Genomic DNA, 26910 nt, shown 5'->3' on the forward strand with positions numbered 1-26910 from the left:
CAAGCTGTTTTGAAAAATTATTAACCTGAACATTGTTTTAATCAGTCTGTTAGTAAATTGTACCTAAATCAATGATGAAATAGGTGTTTTTTTTTTAATCTATGAATCTCTAACTAGCCATATCACATATAAATGTAAATGTAATAGTGTTAACAGAATGGTGGAAACTGGAAATAAATGTAAATTAACTTTTACTGTGAATATAGATGTCTGTTTTCCTATTCTTTTAGAAAGAAAATTTGAAGTTAATGGAAAATAGCAGTCAAAGTATCTGTTAAAGTTCTCTTGGAGATTTTATAAAAAGAAGAAACATTTCTGTATAGGATGTGTAAAATTAATTCTAACATTACATGAAATCTTGCGGATAATCTTTATAAAGAGCCCAAAATGACTAACTCAAAGGAAGAAAATTCATGTTTCGCTTTATGTAACAAGTAGCACGATCTATTTTTAAAAACCTAATGAGTTAAGAAATAACCATGTGTTACATTGTTTTCCCATATAAATAATGAATTACACGTAAGAACAAGTGGTAGTTAAATATACCCAGGGCCAATTGCATAGTTCTGGATATCAGACTTCATCTGTGGAAATTCAGCAAAACAGAATTAGAAGTGTCAAACAGAAAAGATCTCATTAAGATAATTCTTCCAGAAATGAATCAAAATTTCTATCCCAGCTGTTCAGATCTTGTGGTAGCTGAGTTGGACAGGGCTAAAAAAATTAAATTTGTTGTTTTTCAAAGTGTGGTACTGCAAACACCTACATCAAAATATGCAGATCGCTGGTGTGCTTGCTAACACTGCAGGCCATTTTCACCCCTTTTCAAGAGCTGCCATGTGAGGCCCTGTGTGAACAGAGCTCAGAAACTTCTGTTTATAAGAGCTTTTCCATCCACCAGTGGTTACGACCATGTTGGATTTGAGAGTTGTTGTTTTAGCACTTGGCTCTTCTGTATCTACTATTTTGAACTAATGAAAAAAATGAAGCAAACACTAATGATTTTTTTCAGCAAATATCAGACATTAAATGCCTCATTTACTAGATATTTGTGAAGCAGTGCAGCGGAACTGAAAAGAAATGTAAGCTTAAGCATGCCGATGTGTTGCAATGCTGTTTAACGTGGTGAAATGGAAGTAATATTTTCTGAAGGCTAACAGGATTGCAGGAGAAGGGAATTGAGGTAATCCCGAGTGGATGCGGAGACAAGTCTAGAAGTTATTTCTAGGAAAAAGAAATCAGTTGCATTCAGTTGCAAATTGAATGTAAAGGGTAAACAGTAGTGGAAAAGAAGACTACTTTGGGTTTTGCATCTTGGTAGCAAAAAATAATGATGAACTCACATGGGGATGGAGTATGAAAACCACAATGAAAAGTGCTAAGAATAGGAAAGTGAGTCCTTTATAGCTGGCTCATTTACCGTTACATTTATAAAAATGGTAACTGGAATTTTGACTGAATTTAAATTGACTTATGAATGGATTTAACCAAATTGTGATCTATTTCCTATCACAGCAACTGTTCAACTGTCAAGCTCTACGAAAACTAAGTATTCCCGATAATGACCTTTCAAGCCTGCCAGCCTCCATCGCTAGTTTAGTTAATCTTAAAGAACTCGACATCAGCAAAAATGGTAAGATTCTCATCTTATCTCTGAATATCTTGATTAGTTTTTACTCAAAATCTGTTTTAATGTTTTTGCTTGGGAAATGATTTTAAAATAACTTTTTCTTTGATTTTGTTCAAACTGTAAATTAATTTCATCAAAAAGTTAAATTATGACTGAAGGACAGGGACTCTCGCTCCTCTTAAACATACACCTGCCTCAGCCTCACGTTCCCCATGGTCTACTCTATCTTGTTTATCTCCTGTTTTTACATGGCCCGTTCTCCTCATTTGCATAGTATTTCCAACAGATCTCAACTGTCACCTGTGTGACAAAAGCCTACCTGTTCGCCTTGCCTGAAATTACGCTCTCAGTTTCTCTTACTGGGCTCCATTTTCCCCTGGCATGAACCTCCTCAGAATAATGTGTAGTTTACTTACCAGGATGTTGTATATCTTCTCTTGACCCAGAATGTAAACTTTGACACATGACAAGGGGGGATTTATCCCAGACAACTCAAGCCAATTCTGGTAAACAATCAGGGATTCATAGCATTTATTGAATTTGGGACCCAAATTTATGCATCTGATGTTTTTGTTGATGCTGATGACAGTGAGATTCATATTGAAGGCATTTCCTTCGGTGTTTGTGGGAGGGAGGTCTCCTGCGTCCTCCTTATTTCTTTAGGTCTGTGTTGCTTTCCAGGTGACCTCGGGTCTGCATTTGATTCAACTTTGTGGACAGGCGTGGCTCTGGTTACCTCAGTCAGCATGCTCCGTGCCAAGAGGGTGGGCATGATCTAAGCAAGCGCTTCTTGCTTTCTGATAAGTGATTCAGCCACTGAAAAATAATTACAGATAATTAACCAGTGTGAAGGGCGTGTATATGAGAAAGATACAACGTATTCTACAGGGTTAAGGAAGATTCCCCAAAAAGTGATAACTGAGCTCAGGGAGAATCAGTGGGCATGAGAAGGTCGGTGACGTTGGCTTGGTACTCTAGGTCAAGTTCCGATTTGTTAAAGGACCCCCTTGGTCATGAATAGATGTGGCATCCATAAGGAACCCACTGCCTTTCGGAGTGTCATGACACAGCCCTGCCTCTTCATTCTGCCAGAAGTGACCCCCGCAGAGGTCCGCCTTGTTCATTCTCTTACCGCCTTTGGGACTGACCGCATCTGCCCTCCAGGCCTCCCTGTGGGAAAGTACAGTGCTGCTGTTACCGACCGAAAGGACATTGTAGCCTTGTTTTTATTTTCACGTGAGAAACTGACATGCCGTATATTGAAGTTATTTGTTATCTGTATGTACTTTACTAGAGTTAAAATTCAGAGATGTTCCAAAGTTTTTGTTATCGTTGCTTTGTTTACTACTCTGTTTCCATTGCCTCAAAAGAATGAGGCACTTTGTAGGAGATCAGTGAATATTCATCAAAAGAATGACTGGTTGTCACCAAAAAGTTCACAGTGGCTCTGGGAGATAAGACTGACACCCACACATAATCAGTGATATCATAAAATACTACCCAACGAAGTGCTTAATTACATGGCACAAATTACAGTCGTGAGTCCTTAGAGAACGGGAAGATTAATTAAGACTGCTATATTATTGGAAGAGTTCAAGTGGAAGATACTGTCTGCAGATTCCCTTGAAGCACAGTGGCATCTGAATAAAGGAGAGCATTTGTTTGAAAAGGATAAGATCATAAACAAGGAACAGAAGCATCTGGCTATAGCAGCTTACCTTTCTGCTCAGTATTTTCAAGGTAATTTTAGAAGAACCCTATGCAGATAGTGACAGAGAATAGCAATTAGACTTAAATCCACCTAAAGATGACCTTGAATCTACTATTATTCTTTAAGAATAGATTTCAGATGACATTTTTGTATGTGTTTGTATGTGTGCACACACACACACACATATATGTACTGCTCTTTATATATTCCTATGTGTGCATATATCAAATGGTACTGTGAAATTACAATTTCTAAGAAATAACATATGACCAAGTACCACATCTATTGACCTTCAGACGGGTTTAGCTAGAAAGTCCAAGTAAATAAAAAATTGTCTTTTGTTTGGAGATCAGGTAATAATTCCTGGTGGCCCTATTATGTCAAGCAGTCTTTGTTTCCAGAATGTGAAACGCACTGTTCTGCATATCTGAAGTAAATCTCTGAAATTAGTATTCAGTGGTTTTAAGCTTTTCTTGTTTTTCATTTTCAAAGAGATGGCATGGGATGGTGAAACACACTGCAGCACTAGTTCAGCAGTAAAGGCTAATATATCAGTTCGCTGTATCAGCCGTTGCTAGAAATTGCTCACCTGGTGAAAGATCTCATCACATTGGCCCCTTCAGAAAATCAGAGCTCGAACAGCTGTCACCGAATTCTGTGACAGAGAGCTGGGCAGTTACGTGACGAGGATGATACATCTTTGGGGAATCTGTCAGGGGAAGAAAGAACAGACAGCAGGAAACAGGAGTAGCTTCAGCAGCCCAGCTGGCCAGGCTGGTATGCTCTTGGTGGAAAAGAGGCAAAAGCAGGATGGGTATTTAATGAGAGAGCACAGAGTGTTTGTCTTGAGATAGAGACCCGTGGAAGTACTAGGCAACCTAAGTAAACGTGGACTGAGATCCGCTTGAATTAGCAGGATGCCCTTTAATGAACGGATTTCACGTAAGGGCTGAGGTCAAGTCTGACTGGTTTTGCGGGTCACCTCCAGTCTTTACTTCTCACGTCCAGTTCTTCTGCGTCGTCATGTTCACCACTTCCTCTATATAATTTACAATGCTGTTTGATAGTAAAGCTCGAAGAAGGTAATCGGTATAACTTCATGTGGTGAGTGAGGCCTGCGTGCAGGAAGGTGTCGGCGCAGTCCGAGGGGTAGCTTTCATCTAAGCTGCAGCCGCTGCTCAGGCTGGCTGTCTGCCTTCCATTCCCAAATGACCATTCCCAGAGGAATGGGGCCGACCCCTCTTCCCCAGGATGCGCCTTCCTCCCCGCTGCACTGCAGCACCTGGACACGGTCCTCTGCACCGTTAGAAAAGATACTTCCTTTATGAGTCAGATGAAGAGAGTAATTAATCAGTTACTTATGAAAAGGAGATATCATTTACCCTGGGAAACTTCTCTGACACTTCCACAGAGAGAATTATTTTTTGTCCCCTTCTTTGTGATACCTGTTTACTCTGTTTTGGGTTTTGAACTTATCTCCCTTGCAGTTTCTGTGTAGGTGGCTCAACTATGAGACTTGAGTCAGGGGCTCTCTGCACCATTTCTATCTGCAGAGCTATTTGCACCATGGTCAGGATACATGGTAGATGCCCAGTAACTGGCAGGTAAATAGCATTACACAGAAGTATTCTGTTAAAAAGTATATAATGATGGTATTTGTATTATAATACATAAGAGACCCCACAGAAGATAGGGTGCTCATCTGTTACCCTGGAAGCCATCTAAATACTTGACAGCAATGCTGGAAAAGATAGAGGCAGCATGAAAATAAGTAACGAGTAAGCACTGAAGTCATCTCTAATCTGCCACAGAGTAGTAGACTCAGTGTCTTTGTTCTCTGAGCTAATGCAACTTCATGTCAAGTTTGGCCCCTTCCTTTAGCTCCAGACCAACTACTCTGCATGTTAGCACACCTACGGGGTGGCCAAGCAGAGCATGTTTACATCCAAACTCGTCACCTACCCAACCCACCCACCTCCGTTTCCAGTTCTCTGTTAACATTGCTATGATCAGCATAGGCGTTCGGTGCAAAAGTCCTTTTCTCTTCCAACGCCTCTGTCCATTCTGTCACCGCTTCTTGACAGATTTACCACCTAACTATATCACGAGTCTGTTTCTTTATACCATTTCCATGGTTATCGTCTATATTATTGTCCCCTCGTCTTTCCTCTGCCACGTAAACAGCATTCTCCTTGGTCTCCTTGACTCCATTATGGCACCACCAAACCCATCCTCTACAAGACAGCCACTGAGCTCTTTTCAAATCACTGGTATGGCTGTGTGACTTTCCACTTTCAGGTAGTTCAGCCGGTCTGTGATAGTGTTGGCTTCCTAACTCATCCCTCAAAGTCTCCACAACTACCGCTCCCGACACCCCTACTCCAACACCAATCCCACTGAGAATGACTGATCTTTAAATTTAGAGTTGAGATACTGAAAAGCGTCCTCAAATAATGTAATACTGTTTCATGATCAGTTTTATTCTACTCTACTCGTGTTATTTCCTCTGCATAAGTCACCTTTCACACCTCATGTTAGGTTCAAGTGTCTTTGTTTGCATGAAGCCTCTGCACTTGCACATTAATTCCATGGTCCAGCCTCTGGACTAATGTGCCTTGCGTATTCATTCTAATTTCATCATTATATTGAAAGCTCTTAGAACATATTTATATTAAAATATGTGTGGTTTTAATGTTTAAACTATTTTTATTTTAAGCATGAAGAAAATAATAGAGACAGCAATGTGCCTATCCTGGAGATAAAAGTGTTAACATTTAGTATAGATGTCACACTCTTTTTTAAATAAATAAGACATTACAGAAACTCATGAATGCTTATACTCACCCCTTACCATGTTCTCTCTCTCTCTCTCTCTCTCTCTGAGTTAGTGTTTAAAATTTCAGCAAAGTGCTAACACATTACATAAATTATTCTGTAAGTCTTGCATTTCACATTGTCCTTCTGAAGTTTGTCCTTGATTACCTGTAGAAGTACTGGCTCACATAGTTCTATATTCTTACCTGCAGTCATTAGATGTACTAAGTGATGGCCCATTAGGTAGATGGATAAGGCTAACTTGATCCTTTTTATTTTTCTAAACACTAGGTTAACATTTTGTTAAATTTTTATTGGACAATGTAGGGCATCTCTCTCTCTCTCTCTCTCTCTCTCTCTCAAAACTGTCTTTTCCAGTCTATATCTTTGAATTGTTTGCCACTGAGATTCTTAGTTATTTGAAAGATTTATATACTCTGAACACAGGTCCTCTAATTTGTGGCATGTCTTTTCACTTTGTTTGAAATGCAGTTTGTCAACAAATTGCTGAAATTTTAATGTACTGAAATGTATTGTTCTTCTCTTTATACTGCCTTTTTTTTTTTTTTTTTTTTTTTGAGACAGGGTCTCACTATGCAGTTGAGACTGACCTGGAACTCACTGTGTAGCCCAGGCTGTTCTCAAACTCACAGCAATCCTCCTGCCTCAGCCTCACGAGTGCTGGGATTACAGGCGTGCACCACCACACCCAGCTCCTTATACTGTTTTTTAACAACATACTGAAGAAATTCTTCCCTACTTTAGTATCACAGGATACTTTTTCTATTTTCTTCCAAAACTATTGGTTCATTTCACATTTGCGCTTTAATTCCTGTGCAGCTTCATTTTTTGTTATAGATGATTGAAATGTACCCTTTTCCATATGAATAGAAGCTAAATTGTTCTAGCGACATTTGCATAGTTCCTTGTTTTCCCAGGGATTTATAGTTCTGCTGCATTTAAAATATTTCTCAAACTCTGTTTTCTGCGCCATAGCTTGTCTATTCCTGCATCCTTTCCACATTATACTGAACATTATCACTTAATATTAAGTTTAATATCTGAAAACACAAGTCCTCTTTTTTTTCCATTTTCAAATATTTTTTTCCATAGGAATTTTAGCTTGAACTTTTTGAGGGACAGTCAATCAGAATTCTAAGGATTCATTTGGGAAGAGGTGGCACTTTGTGATGGTAAATCTTGGAGTCCATAAATCTACGGCTTCTCTTTATTTAGCTCTCATTTTGTGTCTTTCAATAGAATTTTGGGAATCTTCTTTACAAAAGTGTTGCCCATATTTTGCTAAGTACTTCAAGTTTATAGCTTATAAATTGGATCTTTTCCTTAAAGTACTTTTTAAAATTTTGGTAGATGCTGTATAGAAGAATTACTTATTTTGGTGTCTTTATCTTAAGTTTAGCCACAATAATGAATATAAGTTCTAAAACCAGTAATTTTTTTTGTTTTTGTTTGTTTGTTTGTTTTTGAGTCAGGTTCTCACTATGTAGTTGAGACTGACCTGGAACTCATTATGTAACCGAGGCTGGTCTTGAACTCACAGAGATCCTCCTGCCTCAGCCTCCCAAGTGCTGGGATTACAGGCATGTGCCACCACCAGCGTATTTTTTAAAATTGTGTATCTGTCATGACAATTTTTTTCTTCTTCTTTCTCTATTACATTCTTTCTTTCTACCCCTGTACCTTTATATATTCTGGAGTCACTTTTTCATAAGTTATAATCTATTAGAAAATATTCTATTCCATCATCTGGATTTTCAGTTTTATTTTTGTTACCATAGTCGTCTAATTTTTACAAATCTCCAATATACTTTTTCCTCATTTGCACTCCTAACATTAACTTTTCCACCTTTTATTCTTTGTATGAGTCTTTCCAGAACTATTTCCAGTTTTTAAAAATTCTCTTTTGGCCTGTTGATCTTTTTCATTCTATTTGTTTTATTTTTTATTAATTTCTACTGTTCTTTTGCCAAGCACAGCTATTTTTTATCCCCCTTTTTGTTTCACTGTCTTCATATTTTCTAGTTGTTTTCATATTCCAGTACATTTGCGACATTTTCAGTCATTGTTTTTTCTTGAAATGCATTGACAACTACATGGTCTAAATGATGCTAATTTCTTGTTACTTACTGCTTTTCACCTTGTGACCAACCAATATGGTCAATTTTTTAAATGTACCTTTTTGCTTATAATAGAAATATGTATCCTCTGATTATTGTGCCCAGACTGGAGGTTTACTAGGATAGTTTATTCTTCATTGTACTGTAAGCTTCTTCTCTGGGACTGTTACCATGTTAATAATTTTGATATGCTCGAAACTTTGGAGAGAGGCTGATCTGTGAGTACCAGGTTGCAGTAAGGAGTAAGACTTTTGGTGTGCTGCTCCATGACTGTAGACGACAAAGGACTGTATATTTTAAAAAAGACAGCCAGGGACTTAGCTTAGAGGTGCTGCCACCTGCCTCACAAGCTCCAAGACCGGAGTTCAATCCCTGGAACCAAAAAGAAAAAAAGATAGAAGGATGGAGTTGGAATGATTTCACCATAAAGAAATAGTAAATGATTGAGGTGACAGATGTTTAACCTCGTTTAAACATTGTACATTGTGTACATTGTATTTTCATGTTCTTATCTATGAGTAAAAAACAAATTTAAAATTTAAAAGAACCAAATATTTAGAACATTTACCTACTTAGATTATTCAAAACACGAAATTAACTGAAAAACAATGAACTGTAAGATGAGATTTCAACTTCTTACGTTCACTATTAAAAATAAATGTGTGAACCTTGAGCTTTTAAAGGAAATTTCAGTCAGTTTTACTGAAGCTTGATTATCTATCTGGCTAGAGAGGAATAAATATTCATTCTGCATATGAATAACCGTTCCTTTCTTCATTTTCTTATTCCTTCCTTATATGCAGCAGTCCAGGGGTAAAGGCACCACTTTCCTTTCCAGTGGCTTTTTAAATTTATTACCCCTCGCTTCTTAACTCAGCAGTGAAATTAAAACCCTACGTGCACCGGAAATGAAGGCATTAGGTGATGCTGTGATCTCCAAGTCAATAGTCCAGGCCTGTTTGTCGTGCTCACAGATCGCCATCATGGAGTAAATGGTCTCGTACCGTAAAGCAAGATAATCAATGGTGGGTTTGATTGGGCGCGATTCCGTTTCAAGTTTGATTGTTGATTTGTCACAGCTTCAGAGACGATGACGCTATAATTTAAGAACTTAATGCAAATGAATTAATTCGAAAGCTCTTCCTAATTCCGCAGCAATTAAGTATTTTTTTCTCATCCTCTAAAACTTATTTCTATACATGAACGGATTTGAACAGCATCGTAGTGGGCAAAATCACTGTTTTTAGTTATAATGAAAGCCATCAGAGTCACAGGCATTATCATGTGTTTTATTGACTTGCCAATCATTCCCCCCCTTCCCCCAATAAACACAAAACACTGAAGATAAATCATCCCCTCTGTTTGGAGGAAAGAGATGAATTTGTCTCTTTCCAACACACTTAAGAGAGCAGATAGGAGTACTGAGTTAAATGACAGGGGTCTGTGCACGTTTTAGCATACTGCAGGAGTGGAGACTCTTCTAGTGCATACTGTACGTTCTCAGGGGATTGTATTGAGGTCCCTCACACGGCCTGGGTAGCAAGTGTTACTGCATAGTTCTCGGTATGAATAAATGTGCCCTTCGCTGTTTGGCAAAGCATTAGATTGCTTATTTAGAGTAAAGCTGATTTTATTTTGCGCTACTAAATGCCTCATTTCCACGCTGTTAATGCGTTATTTATCTGAAAATCACTAGCACTTTCCTCACATTAAGGCTTCTTTCCCATCCTCCAGGATATACTTCTGCCCACCGTTAACAGCATTAAAATAAACTCAGGGCTGACTCTGTCTTCATTAAAGAACTTCATGACAATGAAAGCCTGGTCTTTTTCTCCTACCACCTTCTCAGTCTAATGCTGGGACTTTTAACTCTTGCCAGTGTATTTGTCAGGAAATAAAATCAACAAATACCACCTTGTGTGAATTCCCAGTACTTACTCCACCGGAGATGGAGCTCACAGTCTGGCTATGGAGCCCAGTCCAAAGAAGAGGGCAGCTGCCCCCACCCTCTCACCCTTCTGAAGTTTGTGTTGGGATCTGTCACTTCAACTCATCAATTTTCCTAGCGTCATAGCACAGCCTTTTCCTGAAAAGTGATTAACCTTATCGTCATCCCAGTAAATCCTGGAAAAAGTGTGAGAGAACAAAACTGAACTGGCAGTGACCCACTGTGGGTCCTCTGTGGGCTATGCCTTATTCTTTCCTAGCTAAACACCTTAAAAATAAGAATTTTACATTGTTTCTACATCCACCATAGATTCTATGAAAGAGCAGCCATAGTAAATGCTCGGTAAAGTGGTGCAGAGTAATGAAAGCAAAATTTGTTGGTCAAATGTGGATATTAAAGTGCATTTCACTTAGTAGTGATTCAGAACATTTGTTGCTGCAGGAGGCAGAAAAGGGAAGAAAAAATCAAGTATCACTGGAGCGAATGCATTGGGACTAAGTCGAATTCCTTCCCCTGTGAACTGATCGTTGGTCAGTGTCATAAGCACTTCTTAAAAATCTCCCTGCACCCGTCCTAGGCACGGTTGGTCGTGTGACTGTCTCTGAGCACCAACTCATTTACCTGCGTGTGGCTGGTTGGTTTATGACATCAAAAAGTGGGCAGAGTCTTGCAGGACACTTTTGACTCTTTTTGCTACAATTCCTATCCAGTCCCTGGCTCCCTTCCTTTGAGTGGTTAGAGGTGAAGAAAAATGCTTTTACTCTTTTTTTTTACTGCTTTTTTGCTCTCTCTGTCTCTGTTCTTCATTGTTGGCATGGACAGTTTCTTCTAAATTTATTAACCTAATAATTGTATGGGGTTTTATTTCTACTACACAGTAGAGTTCCCCTCCAAAATTACCTTCCAGTCAGTTCTTACCCACAGACTGACGCCCATTTGCCAAATATCCTTAGTAAAGTTAAGTTGATACACAAGCTAATTTTTAAAATAACATTTTGTTTTGTTTTAATCACTTCAGATAATTAGTGCAAAGTCTTTCCTGTTGAATTTTTTATTTAAATTAAATGTAATCGATGCAATTTTTACTTTTCCATGTTGATTTGCATTCATCCTCGATCCTGGTACTAAATTTTTTTAACATATGATGATTTGCCTCTGCACAAAACAAGAATGGCAGACACCCCCCATCACCTCCTCTATAATGAAGCCACCAGTTCGGGTTGTCTGTGTTGACACTCTTTTCTAAGCAGGTACCTGATCTGCTCCTGCTAATAGCTGTTGCTTGAATTGTATATAAAGAATACGAAGACTGTGAACTCCATTTCTAGCATTCCTTGTCAGTACATCAGATTTAGAAATAAAGGGTTATGGTATAAACTTTGCACTCAAAGTTCCAAGCATTGATACTAAATGAAATGTGACCGAGAAAATTATGAAACTAGTGCAGTGTAAAATGCCCCTTTGAAGTTTCTATATTCAGTCTTGAAAATTCATTGAAATCCAAGTTGTAGAAAATTGGAGTTACTTGCATTTGACCTGAAATATCAGGATGGGACACATGAAATAATTGACAAAAATTAGAACCTGATGTAGTCCTGGATTTGATGGACATAACTTCACATAGGAAAAATATAACAGTGTTTGGAACAAGCCTGTCCTGATTTCAAATCCTTACCAGCCTCTGAATGTCAGTTTCTTCATTACTTAAATGGAATAATAAACTAAATAAATATTACAAAAGTATTGTGAGAATGAATAAAGTACTTACACTATATTCTCAGTAGATACATTTTATTCCACTCCTAAATCTAATCCAGTTCATTAGAGAGGCAGGTAACTTGCCCATCCTTTTCTCAAAATTAAAAAATACAATTACAAAAATTGGTTGTCACATTTAAAATGCCAAATAAAAAATTTTAAACCTTACAAGTATGTCTTACTTGATTAATTTGATGCAAGATACATTAGGATTTTTAGTTTTTTTCAGCATATGGTGTTTATATTGCACAGTAAAACATTTGAGCTGATGATATTTGTGAAGTTCAGAAAATGTAAGCATTTAATATGTACTATCCATAAATACTATCATGTACATTGATCTCTACAGAAATTTATAAGGAACAAGTTTTATGAGTCATTCAAAGTTTGTTATTTATACAGAAGTATAGAAAGAGATAGTCACTGTTTGTTTGTTGGCATTACTGAGCATTGAACCCAGAGCCTTCACACTGTGCTACATCTCCATCCCTTTTTATTTGTTTGTTTATTTATATGTTGAGAAAGGATGTGCAGAGTCACTAAGTTGCCCAGGCTGGGCTCAAACTTGTAATCCTCGTGCCTCAATGTCCCTTAGTGCTGGGATTGCAAACACAGGCCGTCACACCTAGCTAGATAGCTTCCCTTCTCATTTTCAGACAGATAATTGGAATCTAGAGGCTCTGTGCAAAATGCGAGCATTTCTTTCCATGTGCATGTTTTAGTTCATTGCTTCTTGTTGCATATGAAAATGTAATCCAGTGCAATTTAACCAGCCCTTGCTTGAGTTTCCATTGCTGTCCTTGGTTTAAGATGGGCACCGTTAGGGATTTCAGGAAACTGCAGAGCCGGTCTCTGATCCCGCCCTGCTATCCTAACAGATCGTTCTCTGGCAGAGCCCTCTTCCTCCCGTGCCTGTGGTTCAGGGGCCCGTCCTCTTCTCTGCATCCTCTCTGCTCCTCCTCGGTGCTGACATTGGCATCGTGGTTTGTATACTATCAATATACCCCGATTTCTCAGGCTTTTAAAAATTCACAGTCTAGATCTTTCTCTTAAATTCTACCTTCTTATCCAAATATCTGCCTGACATCTCCAATTAGAAGTCACATTTCACACGTCCAAAACTGAACACTTAATTTCTCTCTGAAAACCTAGTCTCCATACTGTTTTGCCCATCTAAGATGAAGGCGACTCTAGCATTTAAGTTGCTCAGGGAAACTCCAATATCTGGAGTTTTCTGAAGTTTTCATTAGAAAATCGTTAGAAAACTGATCTTCCATGCCAGATCCATCTAGATTTCATTCCTTTTTACTCCCTCCACTTCCACCACCCACATGAAAGCCACCACCATCTTTCCCCATGGTTGGCTACAGTACCCTCCAATTTTGTCCTCTTCTTTTCAAAGTCATCATAATCAGGAGGCAGAATGACCTTGAGTTAGACATCAGATTATATCACATGTATGTCCTTCAATATTTCTCTATTTCATTCAGAGTAAAAGCCAAAGTTATTGTGATGGCCTACAAGCCCGTATATTCTTCACTTTCTGTCACTGGGACAAAGCTCGTGGCTTCTGAGGCTTTGGTCTGTGGTCCCTGGCTCCTAGGCAGGAATGACACGACAGACAGGCCTCGTAGGAAAAAGCTGCTCAATGCATGGCATCCAGGAGGCAAAGAGAAAGGGAGAAAAGAGGAGCCAGGAACAAGAATATACCCTTCCAGCCAGATGTGGTGGAAAACACCTATAATCCAAGCAGCCGGAAACTCACATCTTGCCCCCACATGCCCTGTATGCTGAAAATGTAGCTGTAGGGTTTAATGATTATCTACTGAGTTTCTGTCTTGCTTTGGTCTTCTTCCTTTCAATTCTCTTATTTCCCCTCTTGGAATGCAATGTTACCCCCATGGCATTTTATGTTGGAAGCATTTAACTTATTTACATTTTTAGGGGCTCACGACTAAGTTTGCCTTGAGTCTCAGAGGAGACTTTGGACTTGGACTTTTCAGCAGTGCTGTAAGTGTTAAGAGTAGGACATTTCTTGCATTTTGCATAACTAGATGGACGTGGGCCTTTTCAACAGAGGTAGAACTTTATAGTTTTGAACAGAGGCAAAATGTCTCCCAAATCTCATTTATTTAGGTGTGGTGTTTTCAGAAGCTTGTCACCTTGGGGAAATAGTGGAATGTGCTGTTAAGAGTTAGGGCCCATTTGGAGGAGGTAAGTCACTGGGGATGTGGCCTAGAACAGTGGTGGTGAACCTATAGAGTTTATGCTACAGCAGGGACCCAGAGCCCTCACTGTTAGCATGCTAGCCAAGACACTCCATCAACTGATTATCATGTAACAGTTTTTTCTAAACTGAAACTTCGGTATTCAGGTCCAGTTGCAGTGTTAGCACTTTGCAATAAATGAATTTTGGATCACAGTTTGGGCACTTTATCTCTAAAAGCTTACCATCAGTAGGCTCAAAGAATATATTCTGTGTGTGTGTGTGTGTGTGTGTGTGTGTGTGTGTGTGTGTGTGTGTTTGTGACTGGGGATGGAATCCAGGGTTTCACACTGAGTTACACTTAGCCATTCTTAAACTTGTTCTTATTTTGAGACAGGATCTCACTAGGTTGCTAGGTTGTGTGGACTGTGCTCAAATTCTCTTTCATCCTGCTCAGCCTAGCAACATAGGTGTGTGCTAACACACATGGCAACTTGACCTCCTTTTCAGTGGTGTTAATCTGTTCAACAACAACACCTTTGTAACCTCAGCTTTGCACAGTTGGCCTGCAAATTCTTCAAGTCCTTTGCCTCTGCTTTTCACTTACTGCTTTTCATTATAGATGTGATTAAAAACACCAGCAGTATCCATACCATAGGCTGAAGTCTGGGCTGCCTTGAAATTTTCCCTTCCAGAATTGTTAGCCCACCACATTTAAATTCACCCTCATACCAAGTCTTAGGGCAGAGGCAAAATGTAAACCAGTTCTTTGCCAGAATGTGACACAAACAGCTCTAACGTAATTCCCAATAGAGTACTTATTTGTGTTTGAAACTTCACGAGACTGCCCCTTGCTATCCAGGTTCCTGTCGGCATTCTCATCTTCTGAGCTCTGACCATAATGGCTGATCAGACTCTATTTACAGCATTCTAGGCTTTCCCCAGCTTTAATCTCCAAACTTCTCCGATAAACAGTTCCAAATGTTTCTGAACCACATGATCAGGTTTAGTAACACTGCAATGCAATTTCCATTTTACATATTAGACACTTTCTGTCATGGAACAATATATATGACATACTCAATTTAAGGAGAAGAGATTTACTTAGGCTTATGGTTTTAGAGAGTTTAGTTCATCATTGGCTGGCTCTGCAGCAGAAAGGGCCAGACAGGAGTGCCTAGCAGAGGAAAGCAGCTCAACCCACAGCAGCCCAGAAGCAAAAAGAGAGAAAGGAGGAGCCAGGAACAAGAACATAGCCTTTCGGGTAATGGTCCCCGTGATCCACCTCTTCCAAATGGACCTCATCTGCAAAGGCCCATTCAGCTGTGAACTCATTGATGGATCAGTGCACTTACCTTGTTATCTCTCTTATTCTGACCCGTCTGTTTCCTGGTTACCTGCTGTACTATATCATTTTCGTGGCAAATATTCCTTAGAAGCTTCTTGAAAAATGGTGTATACAAAATAAAAACATGAAGAATCGGGACATCTTAAAATACATTTTTCAGCCGGGGATTTAGCTCATCAGTTCAGTGGCCTGCCTTGCAAGCCCAAGGACCCAAGTTCAATCCCTGGTACCAAAAAATATATATGTATTTTTTTTCAAATCTAGGAATTTATTACTTCTAACTATATATTTTACTTTCATTTTAGTTACTAAGTTTAAAGACTTGACTTTTTTCCTCGTGTTCTCAGCAGGTAGGCTGAGGTTCTGTTTTGTTTTGTTTTGTTTTGTTTTGCTTTCTTAAATACTCTCTAACACTACTGGTTGGGAATGTCAGCGTAGCTCCTGAGAATTCTCCCTAAGTCCTTAGGAACCATCATTTATTTGCCAGGGCCTCCACCTTGCACCAAAACATCATTCTTCTTTGAACTTCCCACAGTAGGTAGGATTGGCACCAAGAAGCTTATCCACTGATAGCCATTCATTTTTCTGAATTTGATCTGAAGTTAAAGAATAAGTGCTTTGAGGCTTCTTTGTTGTTTCGATTTTGGTGTTGTTTGTTCGTTATTTAATGTACTCCAGAGGCTAACAAAATACTGTTACAAAATGTTGTGTGGCCTATGAACAAGATGGCAGCTGTGGTCAGTCCTGTCTGGTGAGGGCTTGTGTGTCACAGACAGCACTCTTGGGGAATGGCCCCAGTGCCCTTAGGAAAGAGGCACAGATGGCTGCGTGATCCCTTCTCCCTGTGTCCTCACGTCGTAGAAGGCATAAGTCAGCGCCCTGAGCTCTCCATTCTAGGGACGCTCATCCCAATCATGAACACCTCACCTTCCTAACCTGCATCTCTCCAGAGGCTCCACCTCTTGTGCCAAATCCTTGGGGTTAGGATTTCAGCCAGGACTTCTGCTGGGTCCTGGACATTCAGACCATAGTAGACACACTCTTATCTCTTTGCAACTCGTGAGTAGTATTCTTCAAAAAATTGTTTGTGCAATAGTGTATTTTAAGGGAATTTATCTCTTTAGTAGTAGACCTGATAGGGCCAAGTGAAAAACATTTGGAAGTATTTTGGGCAATGTCCTTATTTTACAGTTGGCATTTGGCCTTGTTCCATCAAAACACAAAATTCACTTCTGTTGAGTTTACTTGTTTCAATTTAGGGAATCTGATAGTTTTTAAGTATGCAATTCAGTCTAAATAACTATAGTTTCCACCGTACAGATTATACATCAGAAATTATTCATCTTATACCTGAAAGCTTCTATCCTTTGACCAACCACTCCTCAATCCCTCCCAAGACCAGTGCCTAGTAACCACTGTTCTACTTATTATTTCTGTGTGTTCAGATTTTTTTTTTTTTAGGTTTCCCATATACCTCGTATATGATGGAATAATTATATTGCTGTTTTGGGTCATTTCACTCAGAATAGTGTTCTCCAAGTCTTCCACATTGTTATGGATGTCAGGATTGCCTTGGTCTTTTTTAAGACCAAGTAATGTTCCACCAGGACTCTGATAAAATCACTCATACAGTCATCATTTGTCAGTGAGAAACTAACACATTGAGAGTTTCAGTGACCTGTCCAGAGTTGTCCAATTGAATTGAAGCTGGGATTCCATCTTATGCCAACAGATTTCACCGAGTCATCTTACAGTTGTGAACAATATGTATAGGTTTATAAACAAATAATAGGAACCACTTCTACCACAGTGTGCAATTATCTTTTTTTTTTCCTCGTTGAGTTTATTGGTACATTTTAGGTATACAGTACAGTTACATTCATTATTGGGATCTTGTGCCTTTAATGACAAGTCTTGGTTCTTATTTTTTCCCCTTGTCCCTGCCCTCCCTTCACCCCCTCTTCCCCTCCACATCTACAAACATTTTATTTCCATTTTTTTCATTTTCTCATATTTTTTCCCTTATTACCTTTCCCCCACCCTTCCCACTTTCCCTACACCTTTAGCCCTTTTCTTCCTATTTCACACTGTCAATTATCTCATTAGGATCTTATGTACTATTATAGTTTTTCACACCAGAGAAACTATCCGGTATTAACACATGTGTGACTTATTTATTTCACTTAGGAGTATATCCTCAATATGTATCCATTCTCCTATGAATTACTCTAATTTCTCATTCTTTATGGCTGAGTAGTATTCCATTTAGTGTGCAGTTACCTTTGCAGTGAAAGACAAGGAGATCCAGTCCTTTCCTTAAAATCCCATTTTCATTTACTTCTGCTTTGACTTCTTGGCTTATACTTATTTTAAGGAAATATTATTCTAAGGTAGGAACATGTAAGATAGGACATGAGGCATGATAGCATGAAATAGCCCACATTGGACACTTAACAGAAAAAGCTACAGAGAAAAGAATGCTGTTCCACTCTGTTTTGCATACAGTATACAGAGCTCAAAGGTCACTGTGTTACTTGGTTCCCATTTTGTTAATGTTCACTTAATGAAGGCAGCCCAAGGAATTGTGGCCTTCCCAGGAGAGAGAGAGAGAGAGGGAGGGAGGGAGGGAGGGACAGAGAGTCCGGCTTTCTTGCTGAATTCATACAAAATGGAGCTCATGACGTTCCTTAGGTTCATCTGTGGAAGCAAGTATATTTCAGCATAATTTCTGATGGGAATTCCACAGAGGGAGAGACATCTTGTCCCCTGTTATGTGTCCGTACTTGGAGGTGATGAAGGACCTGTCTAGTATTTGGCTGCCTCCCGCTGCCGCGCTGGGCATTCCAGGTCTACAGACACAGGAGTCTGAATTAGTAGAATCTCAGAGAACCAAATCACTTGTTCCGTGAGCATCCATTGTCAAACAGTCAGCAATCTACTGCCACAAAAGGTTCTTTATTTTTCTAATAGATGCGAAGGATCGAGCAAGGCCAGTTCCTTATGGAAACTTAACATCTGTATAAATAGTTGCAAAAAACAAAGAAAGTTTTATGTAAACATATCACAGCTGTCTTTCCTTCTAACTTTTGCGCGGCCTGCTGTGTTTGATGCTTTCGTGTGAATTGGCTAGCATGTCCCCTCATCTTTCATCCCTCTGATCCTTACACTTATGAATGAGGTTGACTGATGTTTTCTTTCATAGACAGACCTGTGCTTCTCTGTCACATAGCCAGTTAAACAGCCGTGACAAGAAATGAGGAATTCTCCAAGGGCAACTAGCTAGGAGACTACCTCAGATACTGGAGGAAGGTCAGAGGAAGGGCGACCCATCTCTTCAAAGCACTTTCAGACAGATGAAGAATGATACTCTACAAAAGAATTGCATGAAATTTGTTACAACCCTATTGCATTAGTTTGAGAATATCTGTCATATATATGTTTCTGTCTTCCCAATCTTCTAACATGATTCCTGGAAACAAAGGTTTTTATTTTCCATTTTCTTTGTATCTATGGGTTTCCTTTCTCCTGGCAGAGCATTATAATAACTATTAGCATATGCTATTTTATTTTTATTTGTTTAAATTACTAAAAAGCCAAGAACTATCTCATACTTGTCTTCAATTTTATATTTAGTTTGCAACTATTACTATCACCAAATATCATTTAACATGCAACTTTTATTAGAAAAAATATAAGTACGTACGAATTTATTATGTGACATTACTATATTATCATTCCCACTTAAATATTTATTTTCATTGATAGGCTATATACTGATTCATAGTTTTAATTACTTACAAATAATGTTATAACTATACTTTCAAAGATATTTGTGGAAACATTTTCACATACTTGTTTTTCACCTTTTAGGTGTACAAGAATTTCCAGAAAACATAAAGTGCTGTAAGTGTTTAACAATTATTGAAGCCAGTGTCAATCCCATTTCTAAGTGAGTATAAATGATTAAATTTTATCTGTATTTATGTTTGCATTGGATAATGATGTATGAAGGTAGATGAAATTTACAGACAAATTCAATTTTAAATGCAGCATCGCTGTAACATTTAATAAAATAATGGGAAAGATATAAGCAGATCAGCAGAGTTCCACAAGAGATGGTTCAAAGCATTGCTGAGTGGGACTGAGGGCCCAGCTGGTACTAGTTTTCTGTGGTTCTCAGGCAGCATTGCCTTTCTGAGATTCAGAACTCGGAAAATATTTACTCTTTATGTTCATGATGAGAAATTAGCATCAAAGACCTCATGGAAATTCAAGACAGCCCAAGATTTTAAGGTACTGCCCAATGCATATAGTTCAGTGAAACTGAGCATGACTGGACATAGCAAATCCTTGGGTACTAGACACTGCAAGAGGAGTGCAGAGATGATCCTGTGAGTATTGCAGAGTGGAAGACATGAAAGGTAAAGATACTGTCATCAGAAAAAGGAGCATTCGTGATTCAAGGTGTGTTAGTTAACGCATTCCACGGGAAAGGAAGGCCGAGCCTGTGAGCGTGTTGTGAGTAGAGGGTCTGATGTCATGGCAGAGAGCTTTGGAACTACAGGTGAGCCATGACCTTGAATGTAAACGTCAAGTGGGTGTGGAAACTAGCTAGAAAGTGCTGAGACTTGTTGTAAGATCTGGAAGAAGTTCAAACAATTCAGTGGTATTGGGATGTAGATAATGAATCTTTAGTCTAAGTTGGTATTTTAAACTCATGAAGCTAAACAGCCATAAGCTTTGAACAAAATTCCTCCGTCCTTTGTCTGCGTGAAGTTGGCTAGACTAGGAGAAATCCAACCAGAAAAGCGTTCGGTGAATGAAGTGTTCACAGAAGAAGAAATACAAGTCTGTCAAAGTAAAGATGAAGATAAATTTACACAAGTGTAATTGAGGAAAGGGATCCATTGCTTACTGTGGTTTCTAGCAAGAGTCTGCATGAAAACAGGCATGGAACAGGAGGTAGACGAACGAGATAGAAGTTTTGAAGGAGGTTTTGCAGTGAGTGGTTTGTGTAATCATTTGAGACCTTTTATAAAAAAGTATGAAACATCAATCAATAAAATGTGTTGGGAAGTTACAACTTTTATACCTAAAAAGTAGAACGTGGAGGGAGAAAAAAAACAAAGCCCTGAAAACTTTTCCCAGAGCTCTTGGACCAAATGCAACTTTCTCAAAATTTCAACAAAATGGATATTACGACTCTCAAACAAGGGGTATAAATATGTATTTGATTTGAGTTGCACAAGCTAGGATGGATGATGAATTCAGTTTTTCATCCTACTTTAATTCTAATAGATCATCCTAGTTAGGAATCACTGTAGGACTTTGGAGTGGAAGGCAGATGATGAATTATATCTTTTTAAGAAGTTTAAAATCTGTAGTTTTATTTTATGGCTCTGAATTTCTTTCATATGCTCAACTTTTAAGAAGATGAAAAATATTACCTATTTCATCAAAACATTCTCAGCCCTTTAAACATTAAACTTTTCCATGGAATTTATAAAAATTACTCAACAGATTTGTAAATTTAAGTAGCATATTAATTTTAAAGATTTTCACAGATATGCAAGTTAAATTCACTCATTTTAGATGTTTGATTTAATGAAATATATGGCATAGTATTACCATAATCAAGATAGATTAAAAATCTCAAAAAGTATCCTCAGCCCAGGCACCCACTTAATGTGATAACTATCCTCAGACTTCTACCTTTTCCTAAACATGATATAAATGATAAAACTCTAGTGTTTTTACTTTTTGATTTCTTTTACTTTTTGAAACGTAACCGAAGTTGCTGGATACCATTATTAGTAGTTGAATTGCTGGATGGAATTACGTTGTATGGAGGCAGCATGATTTGTGTGTATTAGTTGGTATACACCTAGATTATTTTCCAGTGATGGGCTGTTATGCTTTCTGCTAGTATGGATTATGTGCAGGTTTTTGCATGAGCATGTTTTTATTTCTCTTGCTGAAACACTTGAGTGGTTTTTCTGGGTAGTATGGTACCAGCATGTTTAACCTTATAAGAAACTTCCAAAACTGCTTTCCAAAGCATCTACCAAATTTTGCGTTTCTATTGGGTATAGATTAGTTTCAGTTGCCTCTCCTTTTTGTCATCATTTGGTACTATCAGATTTGTTAGTTTTCTAATTTAAGCCAGTTTAGTATAGGTGCCAGCTCATTGTGGTTTTACTTTACATTTTTAATACCTAAGCAACATCTTTTCATATACTTACTTATAAAATGTATATTTCTTTGGCAGTGATTCAAATTTTTGGCTTATTTTTGTAAACTTGACTTTTTATAAGAATTTTACATGTTAGATACAAGATCTTTGTCAAATATTTGTTACAATTCTATGTCCTATCTCTTCATATTCTGAATAGTGCCCTCAAAGACTTCTAATTTGAAGAAGCCCTAGTTAATAATATGATAACCTGTTCCTAAAAGATCTTTGATAAATCCTGTAAAACTTTAGGTTTTACATTTTAATTTATGATCCATTTAAAGTTAATTTTTGTATATGTGCAAAGTTTAAGGGTCAGAGTTCATTTCTTTTCCACATGTAAATCCTATTATTGCTATACCATAATGCTTGAAAGATTACCCTTTCCTCACAGAAGTACCTGCTAACTTTGTTGAAAATCAGTGGATCAAATAAGTTAAGGTCCATTTTGGGGTTTCCTGTTGTGTTTGGTTAATCTATGTGCCCGTCTTTACATCAGTTTCCTACTGTTCAGTCACTATAGCTTTGCCATAAATCATAACATCAGGAAATCTGGGCCCTTCCTTTAAATTTGTTCTTATCATAATTGTGTGTGCTGTTCTATGCCCTTTGTCTGCCTGTATAATTTTTACCATCAGCTCATCAATTTGTACGGATATAAAAGCCTGCTGGAATTTTGATAGGTTTTGTCTTGAATCTGTAGATGAATTTGTTTAGAATTTATATCTAAAAACTGTTGAGCATTCTTATCTCTGAGCATAGTATATATCTATACTTTCATCAAGTCTACATTTTTCGTCACTGTTTTGTAGGTTCAGCATGTACGTATGACACATTTTGTTCAGTCTATTCTTGTTTTCTTGTTTTTTGTGATACTGCAAATGATTTATTATAACTGCTTATTGCTAGTGTATACAAATGTCCTTGATTTTTTTTTCTATAACTTTTCTAAACTGACATCAATTCTGGTAGTTTTTTTTAGCAGATTTAGAAGAGATTTTCTATGTAGACAGTCAGACCACCTGTGAATTAAGAGTCTTCTTTCATTATTTTTTACGTGTGCACTATTTTTCTTGGGTTGTCTAGGACCTCCTATAGAAATTAAGTATAAGAAGTGAAAACAAACATTCTCTTGTCATTTTCAATCTTAAGGAAGTAGACTTTCGCCATTATGTGTTATTGTTTGTTTTTTCATATATGCTCTTTATCATACTGAGAAAAGATCCAGTAACCAGCCACTCCCTTCCTTTTAGGCCCTCTCCAGCAAAGTATTTGAAGTTTAGATTTCTGGTCACCATCTTTTCAAGGAAATTCAGGGTTTATCTGTCATGTTTTTTTCCATTGACTTTCACCATTCTTGTGACCACTACTTGATTCTAATGCCAGTCCACTTTTATAAGAATTTGTTACAAATACCAAAATCTGTATTAGTTTTCTAATGCTATGGAGTAAATTGCCACAAAATTAACAGATTAATACAAGATATATTTATGTTTTAAACTAAAACATTAATGTGATCTTTATTATATGGCACACCTGGTATTTGTGCATCCTAACAATTGTATAGAAAAATTTGTAAAGCCAAACCCAGCCATTTGAAATTACACTAAGTAAGGACCACTTACAGTTGCTTCTCTTAAAAATATACAAAATTAACCTGGTCCTGCTGTAGTGTTATAATTGAGGGAGCCAGGTAGCCCAAAGTTTTTCTTTTGTTATTGCACTTTTCTTCTACACACTTGTTGTGTTACATTTGTAACACTGTCAATAAACATTAGTAGTTTAGAACAAGCTCAGCTTCTGTGGTTCAGCAATCTGGACATGGTTTATATGGGTTCCTTTTTTCCGAGTTTCACCAGGCTGTAACAAGACTTGAGTGCGGCTATGATCTCGTCAGGAGACTCGACGAGGGAAGAATTTCCCCCAGAGCTCACAGAGGCAGTTGTCAGAGTTCATTTCTTTATGATAAAGCCAAGAGCCCTCGCTTTCTGTGTGCTTCCTCCTTCCGCCTGCAGGCTGCTCTTGGGGCTAAAGGCTGTGTGTGGTTCCCTGCCGTGTAATCCTTTCCATGTGCGGGTCGCAGCACAATAGGTTCTCCTCACGGACAGCGCCTGAGAGACCATGCCTTAGTAAGCTGCGTCGTGGAATGTAACATAGTTAGGGAGGTGGCAGCTGTCATATTTACCACAATCTAGGGCTTAGGAGCAATCGTAGGTCCTCCCAGCATTCAAAGGGAGATTATACCCAGCCAGGAGCTTCCAGTCTGGACATAGCACCGCCTCAGAATGTGCTTGTCACACCTCTGATGTCTCGTTCGTTGAGAGTGTTTATTCTCAATGCATTTTGAATTTTGTCAAAACTAGTGCTTTTAACACCTTTGATCTAATGATACAGTTTTCCTTCTTTAATCTGATCATGTAATGACTTACATTGATTGACTATTTTATGTTGATCCAATTTTGCATCCCAGGGATATTTTATTTGATTATGAAGCCTTTTTATATATTGATTGTCCCGATCTTCTAATATTTGTTAATGATCTCCCTATCTATATTCATGAAGCTCTTTATCTGAAATTGATCTTGTAATTTGCTTGTCTGACTTTGATAAAAGGATAAAACTGACTTCATAAAATGAGTTGGGAGATATTATCTTCTATTTTCTAAAATAATTTGTACAGATTTGGCATTATTTCTTAAATATTGGTAAACTTTATCTCTGCAGCCATTTGAGACTGGGGACTTTCATTATGAAAGTGTTTTTCTTTACAAATTAAATTTTTTAACAGCTGTAGGGTTATTCAACATTTCTGTTTCTTCTTACATGATTTTTAATAAAGTTTGTTTTTCAAGAATTTATTCACTTCATATGTTTTAAAATGTATTGGTATGTCATTTTTCATAAAATGTCTTTATTGGCCCATTAATATGTGTATATTTTCTCTCCTAGTATTGTGCCTTCTTTCAAATTTTGCTTGATCACTCTCACTACAGATTTATCAGTTTCATTGATCTTTTAAAAATAGATTGGGTTCTATTGATTTTTCTGTGTTGCTTTTCTATTTTTTCTTTTCTCTAAGTTGGAGCAGTATTAAGTCATGAAAAGCCTGGGACATAAAATTTGCAGATCTGAGTATAACTTTTCAGTTTTACTTTCCAATGCAAACTTTATAGTGTTGCCTGAAAACCTTCGCCAACTGGTTGGTGGATATTCTCACAATCAAATTGAAAGTAACTGCTCAAGGCGAAAAGCAAAGACCAGAATTTATGGAGAACCTGCCTTCTGGGGTTCTTGGAGATACTAATCTAATTTCATTTTTGCATTGACATTATATAGATAAATGTTATTACCTTTTCACAGGTAGAAATAATGAAGTTAGTATTTAAATCCCTGGTTCTTTTCACTATATGTTACTGTATCTGAAGTCTGTTTAGTCATTGTAAATTAGAAGATGCATTCTGAAAATATTGAAGTATTTGTGATGTTCAACAAGGGGAAAATTATTCATAAATGATGGATCTACTAGGTGATGTGAAGGTCATTGTAGGGTGACCTTGTGTGACCATTTGCCAGATCAATCCCGTTTACTCTTCTTGATGTGATGTATTTAATACCAGCTGCCTCTCAGCAGCCCTAAGTGTCCTAGTTTCAATTATAAACTGTGTGTTCACAGTGCATATGTTAAAAACTGAAAGACAATTATAAAGTGAAAGGAGAAATGATGCAATTTTGCAGTAATGTTTAATTAATAAGAGCTTAGAAGTACATGAAATGGTAGTCATGGTTAGGCTAGAAGGTGGAATTGTGGAAATTATTTGTTGTTTGCCAAATGTTCTCTAACATTTCACAATTTTAAACTGTATACATGAACATATTTAGATTTAAAATGCTTTCTGTTGGAGTAGAAACTTTTACCTTGGCTTCTTAGCTGCGTGTGGTAGCAAACACCTATAATCCCAGCACAGGGGAGGCTGAGGCAGGAGGATTGCCATGGGTTTGAGGCCTGCCTGGACAACATTGTAAGTTAGTTCAAGCCCAGCCTAGAGCATTCATTGAGACTCTGTCTCAAAAAATCAAATAAAAACAAACACACACACACACACACACACACACACACACACTCACAAACCCATACAGTGGTTTCCTAATCACAACATATAAAATTTTAAATGACTTAACCATTCTATTAGAAGTCAGATGTGTAAAATGTTTTCATTTAACTGATAAAGTAAAGGCAAGCAAATGTTGAAATGTTGAAATGTTGAAAGAAGAATGTCTCAGCCAATGATTTTATAATTTGTTAGTACACGTCTACATTCATCTTGGGGAGTGAGTACCAATACTTAGCACACCCGGTTCTGTGTATTCTTCTCCCCACACCAACCCCCTCCTTCCCTCGATCCCTCTCCCCATTTTCACTATTATTGTTATTATTATTTTAGTTCATGTTTGTGACATACAGTGACTGTGTTCATTGTTGGTAGTTGTTATATACACACACGACGCAGTTTAAATCTTTTAATGTCCCCGTCTTCCTCCCTCTGCTCATCCTCTGTCTCTTCATCATCTTCCAAAAGCTCTTGCAAAAAGCTCTTGCAAAAACGCTCTACCTCTCTGTTTCCTTTCATCAAGCTTTTATTTTGCTCTTTATTTGTACTTTTTTTTTTTGTACCGGGGATCAAACTTGGGTCCTTTTGCTTGCGAAGCAGGTGGGGGAACCACTGAGCTAAATCCCCGGGCCTATTTGTACTTTTGATAACTCCAATGAGGGAAACCATATGGTATGTGTTTGCTTTATTTCATTTAACATTATTCATTCTTCTACAGATATCTCCAATGTATCCTTCTTTTTAGCTGACTGGTATTCCATTATGTATAAATACCAATCTTAACAAGCCTATTCCAGTAATAAAATTTGACAGCTATGAACACATTTGATCCAGTATCCTACTTAATGTGGCAAGATCGGAATAGAAATATTAAGGAAAAGTGAAAATTGCTCTTATTTTATGATTCTTACTTTGAGACAGGTAATCACTAACCATTGAAGCAAATCTGAGTAGATACCATTATTATCACTTTACAAATAAAAAACAATCTAAAAAGTCCAATGACCTTGCAAGGT

The 26910-nt window shown here is 37.8% G+C and overlaps 1 protein-coding gene across 7 annotated transcripts in view; it reads left to right on the forward strand.

Annotated features, from left to right (window-relative positions):
- The window catches only part of Lrrc7 (leucine rich repeat containing 7), a 463114-nt gene that overhangs the window by 201862 nt on the left and 234342 nt on the right, over positions 1 to 26910 (forward strand). For all 7 annotated transcript variants that reach the window (XM_010605114.3, XM_033758262.1, XM_033758263.1 and 4 more), the window contains exons 4-5: positions 1516 to 1633; positions 19424 to 19502. In XM_010605114.3, the coding sequence (XP_010603416.2) occupies positions 1516 to 1633; positions 19424 to 19502 (197 nt within the window). The remainder of the gene's footprint in view (positions 1 to 1515; positions 1634 to 19423; positions 19503 to 26910) is intronic.

This window comes from Fukomys damarensis, unplaced genomic scaffold (genome assembly GCF_012274545.1).
Source record: "Fukomys damarensis isolate Sample0158 unplaced genomic scaffold, DMR_v1.0_HiC HiC_scaffold_33, whole genome shotgun sequence".
NCBI classification, from domain to species: Eukaryota; Metazoa; Chordata; class Mammalia; order Rodentia; family Bathyergidae; genus Fukomys; species Fukomys damarensis.